This window comes from Coregonus lavaretus (genome assembly GCF_964263955.1).
Source record: "Coregonus lavaretus genome assembly, chromosome: 23".
In the NCBI taxonomy this organism is placed as follows: Eukaryota; Metazoa; Chordata; class Actinopteri; order Salmoniformes; family Salmonidae; genus Coregonus; species Coregonus lavaretus.
In genome coordinates, this window is record NC_140010.1 from 44,040,246 (window position 1) to 44,056,567 (window position 16,322).

General features: G+C 40.4%; 1 protein-coding gene across 2 annotated transcripts in view; it reads right to left on the reverse strand.

The window, feature by feature from the left end:
* Nucleotides 1–4,589: 4,589 nt before the first annotated feature.
* stard3nl (STARD3 N-terminal like) overlaps nt 4,590–16,322 on the reverse strand; it is a 28,610-nt gene continuing 16,877 nt past the window's right edge. Inside the window, exons 6-9 of one of the 2 annotated variants that reach the window (XM_084139734.1) lie at nt 15,967–16,084; nt 13,018–13,116; nt 12,543–12,601; nt 4,590–7,287 (exon numbers count right to left, since the gene is read on the reverse strand). In XM_084139734.1, the coding sequence (XP_083995860.1) occupies nt 12,546–12,601; nt 13,018–13,116; nt 15,967–16,084 (273 nt within the window). In that variant the 3' untranslated portion in view covers nt 4,590–7,287; nt 12,543–12,545. The remainder of the gene's footprint in view (nt 7,288–12,542; nt 12,602–13,017; nt 13,117–15,966; nt 16,085–16,322) is intronic. The other variant, XM_084139735.1, reaches the window with a different exon arrangement.

Consider the following 16,322-nt stretch of genomic DNA (forward strand, 5'->3'; position numbering starts at 1 on the left):
GTTGAAGTCGGAAGTTGACATACACTTAGGTTGGAGTCATTAAAACTCGTTTTTCAACCACTCCGCAAATTTCTTGTTAACAAACTATAGTTTTGGCAAGTCGGTTAGGACATCTACTTTGTGCATGACACAAGTTATTTTTCCAACAATTGTTTACAGAGAGATTATTTCACTTATAATTCACTGTATCACAATTCCAGTGGGTCAGAAGTTTACATACACTAAGTTGACTGTGCCTTTAAACAGCTTGGGAAATTCCAGAAAATGATGTCATGGCTTTAGAAGCTTCTGGCAGGCTAATTGACATCATTTGAGTCAATTGGAGGTGTACCTGTGGATGTATTTCAAGGCCTACCTTCAAACTCAGTGCCTCTTTGCTTGACATCATGGGAAAATCAAAAGAAATCAGCCAAGACCTCAGAAAAAAAATTGTAGACCTCCACAAGTCTGATTCATCCTTGGGAGCAATTTCCAAATGCCTGAAGGTACCACGTTCATCTGTACAAACAATAGTACGCAAGTATAAACCCCATGGGACCAGGCAGCCTTCATACCGCTCAGGAAGGAGACGCGTTCTGTCTCCTAGAGATGAACGTACTTTGGTGCGAAAAGTGCAAATCAATCCCAGAACAACAGCAAAGGATCTTGTGAAGATGCTGGAGGAAACAGGTACAAAAGTATCTATATCCACAGTAAAACGAGTCCTATAAGGCTGCTCAGCAAGGAAGAAGCCACTGCTCCAAAACCGCCATAAAAAAGCCAGACTACGGTTTGCAACTGCACATGGGGACAAATATTGTACTTTTTGGAGAAATGTCCTCTGGTCTCATGAAACAAAAATAGAACTGTTTGCCATAATGACCATCGTTATGTTTGGAGGAAAAATGGGCAGGCTTGCAAGCCGAAGAACACCATCCCAACCGTGAAGCACAGGGGTGGCAGCATCATGCTGTGGGGGTGCTTTGCTGCAGGAGGGACTGGTGCACTTCACAAAATAGATGGCATCATGAGGAAGGAAAATTATGTGGAGATATTGAAGCAACATCTCAAGACATCAGTCAGGAAGTTAAAGCTTGGTCGCAAATGGGTCTTCCAAATGGACAATGACCCCAAGCACACTTCCAAAGTTGTGGCAAAATGGCTTAAGGACAACAAAGTCAATGTATTGGAGTGGCCATCACAAAGCCCTGACCTCAATCCTATAGAACATTTTTCGGCAGAACTGAAAAAGCGTGTGCGAGCAAAGAGGCCTACAAACCTGACTCAGTTACACCAGCTCTGTCAGGAGGAATGGGCCAAAATTCACCCAACTTATTGTGGGAAGCTTGTGGAAGGCTACCCGAAACGTTTGACCCAAGTTAAACAATTTAAAGGCAATGCTACCAAATACTAATTGAGTGTATGTAAACTTCTGACCACTGGGAATGTGATGAAAGAAATAAAAGCTGAAATAAATCATTCTCTCTACTATTATTCTGACATTTCACATTCTTAAAATAAAGTGGTGATCCTAACTGACCTAAGACAGGGAATTCTTACTAGGATTAAATGTCAGGAATTGTGAAAAACTGAGTTTAAATTTATTTGGCTAAGGTGTATGTAAACTTCCGACTTCAACTGTATGTAAATTAATAAATGGCAAATGGCATTACACTTACAACATGTCTATAAAGGGCTATATACACAGCATCAATATAAACATAAACTTAAACATTCACCTCTTGGAGAGAGAGAGAAACCAATTACTTGGATTGACAAAGGGTCAAGATTTATGGCACCCTCTCTCTCCAGCCTTGTGTGAGAATCTGCCAGGCTGAGACCTTATCAGATCTGCCCTGGCGCCACAGGGTCGTAAATTACTCTGGGCGTGAGCAAGCTCCAAGAACTGTCTGGGATGACTCCAGAAGCTCGCCCATGGCAGCACAATAAAACACCTTAATAAAGGCCACTATGGAAAACGCTGTGGTAGTGTGTGCATGCAAAAGACTATGCTTACCAATACAACAATTAAACCTTGTGCAACCACTGCAATAACACTTATGGCAGTTCGGAATAATACTACATACGATAAACAATAGGCAAAGCAGTATTGGCAACTCTAATATCAAAGAATAGTAACAGCCTTAAAGTAGAACATATGTCTGAAAGACAAAGTAACAGTAAGTAATTCGTTGTACCTATTATTACACAACATGTAAAAACCCAGAAACATGCGAGACGACGATAACACTCTGACCTGAGTGGGCGGCTGTAGTGTCCAGATGCACATTTCCAAGCACTCTGATTGGTTGGGAATGGCAGGGCTATGATGGGTGAGGGATAATTTAGGTAGGCTGAGCAGACAAAAAAAACGGACTTAAGGGAAACTAAAGGGACTGTGAGGGGAAGTTGAGTAACGAGGAGAGGAGCAGGACAGCCCTTTTTACAAGTTCCTTACGTCGTTTGTCAACGACTGCTTTAGACTGCCTACTATTTGTGATGATAATCTTCAGTTATGCTGCCATATCGTAGCGAGAGTTTCTGAAAAACTAGCCAATGTTTGCAATGATAATGAGAAAATAATCACTATTTTGACTGCCTGTATGCATCTTGCATGTGTTTGATAAGCTTGCCTAAATATACTGTTACAACAGCCAACATATATACTGTTACAAATATACTGATACAAACAAAGCTTGTCGATCATGTCTTTTGTGTAGGCTACAACATGAAAAAATAACATGAATGTTACATAGTCAGATTAATTTAATAGTTTAAAACGTTTACATGCTTTGCAAGAAGAACGATTTCCCTCCTGTTTAAATGCCATAATCAGTTTAATATCGAATTATTAGTGCGCATGTAAACATACTCATTGATTCTTTATTAATATAATTTAAATGCCTCATGAGTTTAGGGCTAGATTCAATCAGTTCTGCCTTAACCCGCGATAACCGAGAACTGCATAGCAGTTTCAATGTTTTTATGCAGGCGATGTCGGAGGTGTAACTGCGTTGGAGCTGTCAAATCAGCAAAGGCTTTCACAGACATTGCCATTGGATGCCCCGAGTCACGTTAGTAATAACCCCATGCAGCCTTGTTACAAGTTCGAACAATCGAATGTGTGTTGTTATCTACACCTCGATTAGCCTAATATAAATTCTTATTATTTTGTTTAATGGTATTCAATTTGAGTGTCATTATTTCTATATAGCCTACACTTTCTCATTCTGAACTTCTTACGCAAGTTGGACGGGTGTGGCTTCGTGACAATGACCAGACGAGCAGCTGCTCACCGATTTGACAGCTCCAACGCAGTTACACCTATGACACACCCAAAACATCAGCTATGCAGGTGTCGGCTATCGCCAGTGTTATGATACTGATGGTTTGTCAAGACTGATGGTTTGTACAGTTGTGGCTACCAGTACAGCTCCATCTAGTTGTAGCGTCAATAATAACAGTTGTAGCATTTTAGCTAAGCCTAACCCTTTTCCTTACCTGAACCTTATTATCATAAGCTGCTACGTTAATTATCCTAACCTGCTATGTAAACAAATCACCAGTGCCGACAAACAATCAGTATCACCAGACCGGTTAACACTTGATCTGATTGAATCTAGGCCTTAGTTCAACTGTCATACCTCACCAGAACCCAAAATACACTACATGACGAAAGGTATGTGGACACCTGCTCATCGAACCTCTCATTCCAAAATCATGGGCATTAATATAGAGTTGGTCCCCCCTTTGCTGCTATAACAGCCTTCACTCTTCTGGGACGGCTTTCCACTAGATGTTGGAACATTGTTGCCGGGACTTGCTTCCATTCAGCCAAAAGAGCATTAGTGAGGTTGGGCACTGATGTTGGGCGATTAGGCCTGGCTCGCAGTCGGCGTTCCAATTCATCCCAAAGGTGTTTGATGGGGTTGAGGTCAGAGCTCTGTGCAGGCCAGTCAAGTTCTTCCACACCAATCTAGACAAACCATTTCTGTATGGATCTTGCTTTGTGCACGGGGGCATTGTCATGCTGAAACAGGAAAGGGCATTCCCCAAACTGTTGCCACAATGTTGGAAGCATAGAATTGTCTAGAATGTAATTGTATGCTGTAGCGTTAAGATTTCCCTTCACTGGAACTAAGGGGCCTAGCCCAAACCATGAAAAACAGCCCCAGACCATTATTCCTCCTCCACCAAACTTTACAGTTGGCACTATGCATTGGGGCAGGTAGCGTTCTCCTGGCATCTGCCAAACCCAGATTAGACCATTGGACTGCCAGATGGTGAAGCGTGATTCATCACTCCCGACGAACAGTTCTTGTGCTGACGTTGTTTCCAGTGGCAGTTTGGAACTCGGTGTGAGTGTTGCAACCAAGGACAGACTATTTTTTACACGCTTTAGCAATTGGCGGTCCCGTTCTGAGCTTGTGTGGCATACCACTTCGCGGCTAAACCATTGTTGCTCCTAGACGTTGCCACGTCACAATAACAGCACTTACAGTTGAAGATAAATTGGTCTATCAGTGAAATCATTGATATTTTTTTAATACATTGATACGGCTTGTATGAAGAGTGACATTTCCCTTGCTCAAAATAAACAAATATTTTCAGATGGGGATGGGTTTAATAATCGCTGCCTTCGTGAAAGAAAAGTTACAACAAAAATGGTTCTGTACAATTCCGTGCTGTTTTGTATGAGAAAAATGTTATCATTATAGAAAATAAAGGCTACTTAAAACCCCATAACGAGAGCTTATGGTTCATACATTTGTAGAATTGTAGGCCTATGCAAAACAAGATTGTTTACATTTTACCTTGAAACAATCAAATTACACAGAAATCAAATGAAATCAGAGCTGGAGTAATTATTTATGTAAATGTTCATTATTATCATGTTATTACCCATTTATTCTGTGATGTAATGTAAAGTGCTACTGAAATGTCATAAAAAATTCTCTCCACACCTCCCAAAGAAGGCCCTTTAACAATACGTGCAAATGTTTTATTTTATTAAAATCTAATGAAATGCATAAACAGAACATACAGTACCAGTAAAAAGTTGTTCTTGCCATAATATGGACTTGGTCTTTTACCAAATAGGGCTATCTTCTGTATACCACCCCTACCTTGTCACAACCCAACTGATTGGCTCAAACGCATTAAGGAAATAAATTCCACAATTAACTTTTAACAAGGCACACCTGTTAATTGAAATACAGTCCAGGTGACTACCTCGTGAAGCTGGTTGAGAGAATGCCAAGAGTGTGCAAAGCTTTCATCAAGGCAAAGGGTGGCTACTTTGAAGAATCTAAAATCTAAAATATATTTTGATTTGTTTAACACTTTTTTGGTTACTACAGGATTCCATGTGTTATTTCATAGTTTTAATGTCTTCACTATTATTCTACAATGTAGAAAATAATACAAATAAAGAAAAACCCTTGAATGAGTAGGTGTGTCCAAACTTTTGACTGGTACTGTATATAATACGATCATTAACAAAACATTTATCATACAAAAAACGAAATACAAAGACAAGTAAAACAAATAACACTCATAAAAAGCTAGATACACATTATTGCTTAATTGAATTGACAAGCAATGTAAATCTTGATCAAATGTGTTAAGTAACCGTTGCTTCCTAAATGCACACAGGCTTGCCACTGTGAAAATGAACTTGGTGTCTTGAACGGTGAACCTTATTATTTGACTGTATTGAATAAGACTATACTCTCTTTAGTGGGTATTCAATAAAACGCTAGGGCCGGGATTCAATCCGATTGCGCATTGTCGGCTACAGCATGCACCTTTTATAAAAAGCCAATGTTCCCGTGTTCACGGAAACTGCATTCACGGTAAGTGCTGTAAACTGTATTTCGGCTCAATCGGAAATTACTTTTAAATGTTAAGCGCACTATTACGCGGATCTACCGCTGATCGCATTGAAATTCTTGATTACAGGTCCATGAATCAGCATACACTAATTATGAATGCAAGTTAAGAGCATTACATGCCAACACAAGTACATTTTCAGAGGTGAACCTAATAACAAAGGTTATCAAAGATACATTTCAATGTAAAATCTACATCCAACCTATGTTATTTCCATGGTGACATGTACACACAACTGGGATCCGTGATTGTGATAGTCTGAGGAAACATGTTTTTGACATATTTTATTGCCATTTTCATAGTCCTGTCATGGTGAATAGAAATGGTGGGAGTTATATTAATTCATGCTAACACAACTCCTGTTAGTTAACCACTACATGAAACGGTTCCCTCTGTTAGCTATTTGTTTGCGTATTCCCATGTGTGGAACTGCATTCACAATGGTAAGAGCACCACCTCCATTAGTCTGCTTCTGCATAAAAAGCTCTCGGACGGTTCACTTGAAAACATAACATGCAGATGTGAATGATTGCAGACATTTTGATTAAAGTATGAAACGTCCAGGTGGTGTGAAAGATAGCAGTGTTGAACTCTAATATGAATTCATGTAAAATTTATTCTGACATTTTTTATTTGTATATTGATACATTTTGCAAAGCCAAGTGGAAAGTTTACTAAGAAGTTTCCGGGCTAACAATGCCCTTATCCTTCCAAAATGTCAGTTTAGAAAACAAAACGGTATAACACTTTCCAGTGATTAAAAAGTATACTGTATACAATTTGTTCCATTCCCATTCATTGAGTTCCCAAAGTCATGCATTCGGACATATTTAGATTACGGACTGAAGTTTTTACATATGCAGGCACAGCTGTGTTGGTTATGTAGTCTATTCTATTTTCCCCCCTTGACAGCGGTCTAAAGGAGTTTACTCTGAACATATGTTCTATTGATATTAAGCAATCTATTTATATTCAAGTGCCATCTTTAGGGCTCAACAGCCCAGTGTTCACACTTGAAATTGGCACACACTGCACATGCTGACTTCTCAGTCAAATTCTGAACTGATTTTGGAGCCACGGAGCTTCTAAACATATCAGCAAGAGACACAAGAATAAGCACATCAGGATCTTGTTTATATCTGGCAACAAAAAAAACTAACAGTATGTACTCAGTTCTTTAAAAACAACTGTTTGGAAGCTTGAGTGAAGAGGCGAAGGGATATGAAGCAGGTGTGTAGAGGGTGATTGGCTTAGGAATAAAGATCTCTCAGTGGAGGGATATAGAACATGCAGTGGTTGTAAGGCTGTCTTCCCCCATGGTTAGATGGGGCAGCAGCTGTGAGCACTTGGGTAACTTTGGATGCAGTCACTCAAAGTTGTGAATCTTCAAACGTGATTCACCTCCCACTGGTACTTCTCAAAAACAAAAAAAACAAAGCATGTTATAAGCAAGCAAAACAGCAATTCTATTATGACCTACATCAAACCAGAAATACTGTCCTAAAAATACAGTATTATGGAAGTATTTTCATGTCAACATTATCATTCGGCTTATATATTTACACATACACTAAGGGGCCAGTTTATTAGGTACACCTATCTAGTACCGGGTCGGACCACCCTTTGTCTCCAGAACAGCCTGAATTCTTCAGGGCATGGAAACGTTGCTCAATTGGTATCAAGGGACCTAACATGTGCCAGGAAAACATTCCCCACACCATTATACCACCGTCACCAGCCTGTACCGTTGACACCAGGCTTAATGGGGCCATGGACTCATGCTGCTTATGCCAAATCCTGACTCAGCATGAAGCATCAGGAACCGGGATTTGTCGGACCAGGCAATTGTCCAGTGTTGGTGTTCGCATGCCCACTGGAGCCGCTTCTTGTTTTTAGCTGATAGGAGTGGAACCTGTTGTGGTTGTCTGCTGCAATAGCCCATCCGTGACAAGGACCGACGAGTTGTGCGTTCCGAGATGCCAATCTACACACCACCGTTATTTGCCCGTTTGTGGCCTGCCTGTTAGCTTGCAAGATTCTTGCAATTCTCCTTCGACCTCTCATCAACGAGCTGTTTTTGCCCACAGGGCTGCCGCTGACTGGATGTTTTTTGTTTGTCGCACCCTTCTCGGTAAACCCATCGTGCGTGAAAGGCCCAGGAGGCCGGACGTTTTTGAGATACTGGAACCAGCGCGCTTGACACCGACGATGATATCACATTCAAAGTCGCTTAGGTACTCATTTTGCCCATTCTAACATTCAATCGAACAGTAACTGAATGCCTCGATGCCAGTCTGCCTGCTTTATATAGCACGTGACTCACTGTCCGTAGGAGCAAACAATTTTTGTGAACGGGGTGGTGTACTTAATAAACTGGCCACTGAGTGTATATACACATGAGGAACACCTGCTCTTTCCATGACTGACTGACCAGGTGAATCCAGGTGAAAGCTATGATCCCTTATTGATGTCACTTGTTAAATCCACTTTGATTAGTGTAGATGAAGATACAGGTTAAAGAATGATTTTTAAGCCTTGGAGACAATTGAGACATGGATTGTGTATGTGTGCCATTCAGAAGGTGAATGGGCAAGACAAAAGATTTAAGTGCCTTTGAACAGAGTATGGTAGTAGGTGCCAGGCCCACCGGTTTGAGTCTAGAACTGCAACACTGCTGGGTTTTTCACGCTCAACAGTTTCCCCCAAGGTTGGTTCACTACCCAAAGGACATTCAGCCAACTTGACAACCGCGGGAAATATTGGAGGTAACATGGGCCAGCATCCCAGTAGAACGTTTGACACCTTGTAGAGTCCATGCCCCGACGAATTGAGGCTGTTCTGAGGGCAAAAGGTGGGGGGTGTTTTTCACACATATACAGTCAGATCCTAAATTCTTGGCACCCTTGATAAAGATTTGCAAAAAAATAAAATAAATAATACAAATACTGAGCTATATTGTATACTATATTGCTATATTAAATTATATTATTGTATACGAAACTTGGCCGCAAGATCCACTTGTGGCCAAGTTTCAGCCTCCTGGCAGAGGCAACCAGGTTTTTGGCTAAAATATCCTAGTACTGGGTAAAGTTTATTACGCCGTTAACCTTAACCAGTGGAAGCAAAATAGCCCTATAACATCAAAGATCCACCACCATATTTTACAGTAAGTATGAGGTACTTTTCTGCATATGTATCCTTCTTTCAACACCAAACCCACCACTGGTGTGCATAGCCAAAGAGCTAAATGTTCATGTCATCCAACAAACGTAAACACCTGGAGTTTGCTAAACGGCACTGGCACTTGGATTGGAACCGGTGATATGGTCAGATGACATGAAAATAGAGCTCTTTGGCCACACACACCAGTGGCGGGTTTGACGTCGAAAGAAGAATACATATGCAGAAAAGTACCTCATACCTACTGTAAAATATGGTGGTGGACCTTTGATGTTATGGGGCTACTTTGCTTCCACTGGTCCTGGGCCCCTTGTTAAGGTCAACGACAAAATGAACTTTACCCAGTACCAGGACATTTTAGCCAAAAACCTGGTTGCCTCTGCCAGGAGGCTGAAATTTGGCCGCAAGTGGATCTTCCAGCAAAAAGAATTACCCCAAGCACACATCAAAATCCACAAAGAAATGGTTAACTGACCACAAAATCAACATTTTGCAATGGCCATATCAATCTCTGGACTTGAACCCCATTGAAAACCTGTGGTTTGATTGAAAAGGGCAGTCCATAAGCGCAGACGAAGTATCAATGATCTGGAAAGATTATGTATGGAGGAATGGTCTAAGATCCCTCCTAATTTGTTTTCCAATCTCATAAAACATTTTAGAAAAAGGATCAGTTCCAATATCCTCACAAGGGGAAGGTGCCGGAGTATTGAAAACTGGGGTGGCAATCATTTTGACCTTTACCTTTTTGAGATTTTGTTTTATTACTTGTTAAACACAATCTCTTTCTCTGAGCAACTGTGGTATAAAATAATATAATTTCCCAATTTCTTTACGCATACAATTTACACTGAGTGTACAAAACATTAGGAACACCTTCCTAATACTGAGTTGCACCCCCGCCTTTGCCCTCAGAACAGCCTCAATTTGTCAGGGCATGGACTACAAGGTGTCGAAAGTGTTCCACAGGGATGCTGGCCCTGTTGACTCCAATGCTTCCCACAGTTGTGTCAAGTTGGCTGGATGTCCTTTGGGTGGTGGACCATTCTTGATACACACAGGAAACTGTTGAGCGTCAAAACTCCAGCAGCGTTGCAGTTGACACTCAAACCGGTGCGCCTGGCACCTACTACCATACCCCCCGTTCAAAGGCACTTAACTATTTTGTCTTGCCCATACACCCTCTGATTGGCACACATACACAATCCATGTCTCAATTGTCTCAAGGCTTAAAAATCTTTCTTTAACCCATCTCCTCTCCTTCATCTACACTGATTGAAGTGGATTTAACAGGTGACATCAATAAGGGATCATAGCTTTCACCTGGATTCACCTGGTCAGTGTATGTCATGGAAAGAGAAGGTTCGGACGCTACAAACAGACTTCAGACAAGTCCCCTGACACGTGTGGGGGTCGTAGAGCAAAACAAATAATAATAATAAAAAACATCTATCTTAAATTGGCGGATTTTGATGGGGATTTTACAGGCAATGTAACATAACGTTTTTTAGGAAAAGTTTTTGTAAAACATGCACCTTACATCTGATCTTGAAACTTCCTCTGTAAAGCTAACTTTCATTCATCAATGTTTTATATGGTCTGTAATTAGTTTCTCTCTTTTCAATTTTAGTATCCATTTTCAGCGTTATGAGATCCATAACGGTTGTGGATGTGATGGATATTGATGCATCATATCTTAGCTTCAGAAGCTTGTGCATTCACCACATTTTGTGTGCTTGTTCCAAGATATATTCTTCATACTTTTACTGACGCAATTGTTGATATCTTGAAAATGATGTGTTCTAGCTAAGATTATCTTGGAAACTATATGCTGAAATTGATTTCTCATACATGGCAGTACAATGTTTTTAGATAGAAAGATGAGAAGAGTGCTTATCAACTAACTGTGAATAGTCCTGGAGTGTCTTTTTCAAATGAAAGCCCCCCAAAATATACTGATTTCATCCAGTGTCCAGAAAAATGGATTGGCAGTATAGGCACATGCCTCATTTGCATATTGTTACAATATTTCATACAAAAAAAACGCTTATCTTTGGGTCTACAATCAACTGGTAAAGGGTCATTTAGATATTTATAAAGAGAGAGAAAAATAACCTATGTGGTGTGGAGTCTCGCTGTGTGTATTATTCAGGCTAACTGTAATTATAAATAATATAATAAATAATTATGCAGGTACTATGCCTAATGCTGTCTTTTTAAAAACATTGCAAATGACAAATGCGTTATGATAGATTTTATGATTTCAGACTAACATCCTTAATGGTCGTTTTTGCTCTCTAACGTAATAATGGAAATAGCAATATTTCTATATTATCGTTTTTGAATTCTTTGAGAATGGCTATCCATGTTTTGACCTAAGACTTAGCAACGCACAGACTTTTGCTTATATGTTCAGTCTCCCCAAAAAGCTTGTCTATTTCATGTAACATCCATAATGCTTCTCATTTGCTTTATTTCTCCAACATACCAATATTTTAGAAGTTTGCTTTTTTGGGTATACACTCCCCCTAAAGGCGTCAGCATGCTTCAGTTCGGCTGGTGGCCAGCCAAAGTCTGCTAGGCGAACCGGACGAGTGTGCTCGCATACTCCCTTAAAATACCTTCTCTTGAAAAAGGCGAATAAAAGCTGCAAATAGTACTATTTGTCAATTTCAAGACGCCATAACCAGTTGATAACTCAAGAAATCTGTCATTAATTTTGAAGTTTTTACCAATGAGATCGTAGTCGTGCAATTCTACATCTAAGATGTTTGGTGCAGTATTTCTCAATGAAAAAATGTGCATGAAAACAAGCCATCTCTCGTTGAATGACAAAGACTTTATTGAAGAATCCCTACCACTGACAAAGCTCGGACGAAGGGGCGTACACGTCGGCTCCCGAACTTCGGCTGGCCTTGAGAAAAAAATGTGTGTGCCCAAACAGCCTAAAAAAACCTTACCGAAGTACAAAACGAACAAAAACGTCACAAAATGTAATCATAATATATGCACGAACTCTTCCGAACTGTTTCGGCTGGGAAGCATGCAGACGCCTTAAGGCAGTGGTAGTCAAAGTCGGGGTGTGGGGGAACTGCAGTTGGGTCGCCCCAAAAAAATCAAATAATAATAATTTAGGAACTAAAATAATTGAGTACAGATTTGAGAAAGATAATTAACTAAATACAATTTTATTGAGAAAATGTACAGATTTTAAGGTAGTGTCATTAGATCTGGGGTGGGGTCCCCGCTGAAAAAGTTTGAATACCAATGCCCTAAAATGGTACTATAGACACAAAGTTGTGATTTTGCGTGCAAATGTAACATCCATAACGCTGGAGTGTTAGAAGCACTTATTTATAACACTCTAAATAAATCCTACCTATTATATGCACTATTCTAGACACCAAAAGACCATCGATTTTATTCAGTTATCTTCAAGACGCCTAATTAGTTTGCCTCATTAGTTTGAGTGGTACAGACAGTATAGCTACCTGCTAAATAAGAGCCTTCTCCGGGTCGCATTTGTCATCCAGCAGCTCCTCATCCGAATCTACAAACGGAGCAAGCACAAAAAAATTGAATAGATTAAGAAAATACCAAAACACACACAGACACAGGAAATAGTTTAAATAAGCTGTGCAATAAATGGATTTGAAAATGACACGTGTCACTGCATGGTGATATTGTTTCAGAGTATACAGATACGAGATATTATTCTGATGACACTTCATACGGCTCTACTGTGTCTTGGTTGCCAGAGAGCTTCTCTAATATTTGTCATACCAGTCGTTGGTGCCAAAACGAAATTGCTCGTTGATGTTGTTTAAAAGATACTTATACACTGTGAATCCCACAAAGAGATTAAACACAGCTTAAATAGCTACAACATTCGCCACATACAGGCCCGTAAAATGTCAGTTTAAACCTTAGATTCCCACACAAAGGAACATCTGTTTGGGCTTTCACCTGCCACAGACTCGGGCGGGGAGTAGAACTGCCCATCTGAAAGTGGTCCTGGGTGCATGAAGGGGGCCCTTTCAGGGGCGTCCATTATAGAAAGAAATCCTGATGGGATGAAAACACAATGATGACACATAAGTGTCACTGTAACAACATAGTATCACTTGTATAGTGCCTTCAGAAAGTATTCACACCGCTTGACTTTTCCACATTTTTTTGTGTTACAGCCTGTATTTAAAATGGAGATGTTGTGTCACTGGCCTACACACAATACACCCATAATGTCAAAGTGGAATTATGTTTTTCGACATTTTTACAAAGGAATTAAAAATGAAAAGTTGAAATGTCTTGAGCCGATAAGTATTCAATCCCTTTGTTATGGCAAGCCTAAATAAGTTCAGGAGTAAACATTAACGGAATAGAGCTACGCACAGGCAGAATCCTAGAGGAAAATCTGGTTCAGTCTGCTTTCCAACAGACAAATACACCTTTCAGCAGGACAAAACACAAAGCCAAATATACACAGGAGTTACTTACCAAGACGACATTGAATGTTCCCGATTGGCCTAGTTACAGTTTTGACTTAAAACCGGCTTGAAAATCTATGGCAAGACTTGAAAATGGCTATCAAGTAATTACCCAGAAAGACTCACAGCTGTAATCCCTGCCAAAGGTGATTCTAAAATGTATTGACTCAGGGGTGTGAATGCTTATGTAAATTAGATATTTCTGCATTTCATTTTCAATAAATTTGCTACCATTTCTAAAAACATGTTTTCACTTTGTCGTTATGGGGTATTGTGTGTAGATGGGTGAGAAAAACAAACAACTTAATCCATGTTGAATTCAGGCTGCAACACAAAATATGGAATAAGTCAAGGGGTATGAATACTTTCTGAAGTATTCGGAAAGTATTCAGACCTCTTGACTTTTTCAAAATTTTGTTACGTTACAGCCTTATTCTAAAATTGATTAAATTGTTTTTTTCCCCCCTCATCAATCTACACACAATACCCCATAACGACAAATTATTTTGTGCAAATTTGTTAAACATTTAAAACTGAAAAAACACATTTACATAAGTATTCAGACCCTTTACTCAGTAATTTGTTGAAGCACCTTTGGCAGCGATTACAGCCTTGAGTCTTCTTGGGTATGATGCTACAAGCTTGGCACACCTGCATTTGGGGAGTTTCTCCCATTCTCCTCTGCAGATCGTCTCTCCAGAGATGTTTGATCGGGTTCAAGTCCGTGCTCTGGCTGGGTCACTCAAGAACATTCAGAGACTTGACCAGAAGCCACTCCTGCGTTGTCTTGGCTGTGTGCTTAGGGTTGTTGTCCTGTTGGAAGGTGAACCTTCATCCCAGTCTGAGGTCCTGAGCGCCCTGGAGGAGGTTTTCATCAAGGATCTCTCTGTACTTTGCTCCGTTCATCTTTCCCTCGATCCTGACTAGTCTCCCAGTTCCTGCCGCTGAAAAACATCCCCATAGCATGATGCTGCCACCACCATGCTTCACCGTAGGGATGGTGCCAGGTGTCCTCCAGACGTGACGCTTAGCATTCAGGCAATCTTGGTTTCATCAGACCAGAGAATCTTGTTTCTCATGGTCTGCATCCTTTAAGTACCTTTTGGCAAACTACAAGCGGGCTGTCATGTGCCTTTTACTGAGGAGTGGCTTCCGTTTGGCCACTCTACCATAAAGGCCTGATTGGTGGAGTTCTGCAGAGATGGTTGTCCTTCTGGAAGGTTCTCCCATCTCCACAGAGGAACTGTGAAGCTCTGTCAGAGTGACCATCGGGATCTTGGTCACCTCCCTGACCAAGGCCCTTCTCCCCCGATTGCTCAGTTTGGCTGGGCGGCCAACTCTAGGAAGAGTCTTGGTGGTTCCAAACTTCTTCCATTTAAGAATGATGGAGGCCTCTGTGTTCTTGGGGACCTTCAATGCAGCAGAAATGTTTTGGTACCCTTCCCCAGATCTGTGCCTCGACACTCCTGTCTTGGAGCTCTACGGCCAATTCCTTCAACCTCATGGCTTGTTTTTTGCTCTGACATGCACTGTCAACTGTGGGACCTTATATAGGCAGGTGTGTGCCTTTCCAAATCATGTCCAATCAATTGAATTTACCACAGGTGGACTCCAATCAAGTTGTAGAAATATCTCAAGGATGATCAATGGAAACAGGATGCACCTGAGCTCAATTTCGAGTCTCATAGCAAAATGTCTGAATACTTATGTAAATAAAGTATTTGTGTTTTAGTTTTTTTTATTAATTTGCTACAATTTCTAAAAACCTGTTTTCGCTTTGTCGTTATGGGGTATTTTGTGTAGATTGATGACAACATGTTTTATTTAATCCATTTTAGAATAAGGCTGTAACGTAACAGAATGTGGAAAAAGTAAAGGGGTCTGAATATTTTCCGAATGCACTGCATATACAGATGCGGTCATGTTTCGCTGAATGCGGTGAAGGAAAACAGCAGAATTGCAAGTTTGTTTGTCAAAAGAGACCCACTACAATAATTTGAGCTCTTAAATGTTTTTTTTTTATCATCTTTTAACAATACAATGACTCCAATCAAGACAAAAGGATATGTAACCCATGTGTTCTACATGTGTTTTTATATTAAATTTTTATGATGTAAATTCTATATTTCTTCAGTTTCTGTAAACTGTGAGCGTGAATCAATAAAGTCAATTTAGAAGATTGTCTAGGGCTACGTCCCAATTATCTCTCTTCCTCCCAAAGTGTGTACTTGTTCACTTCCCTTTCATTTCCTGATTTGAAAGGAAATGACTGTTCATAAACATGGTGAAGACTCCCTGTAGCCCATGCCTCCACCAATCCAATGCTTTTAGATTTGTGGGAAGTGGTGAAGGGGTGTACACTTCAGGAGAAAGGAGATATTATTGGGACGCACCATAGGAGTGCGACGGGAGAGTTTCTCATACTCACTGTTCTCATCGTCTGCCTCCTGAGGTAGGACCTTAAAGTCTAGTAGCCACGTCTCTATCCAGACCAGGATGAAAGAGATGATGGGCAGCAGGTACCCAAAGGCCCCCTGGGAAAGGAGCTGGAACACGCAGACAAACACAAAAAACTATTACATTTCAATCTGACTTGCTCTTAGTTCATATACCAAAAAACACATAAGCAAACATATTTGTTACTTGCATACTGACAAAAACACTGACATGCACCAACACCAGGTCCTACAGCAATGCTTACATTATTCGATTCTCAATTAAAACATGAAAAATCTAAACATCTTACCATCCTTCAAATATGTCAGAGAGAAGACGTAATGCATA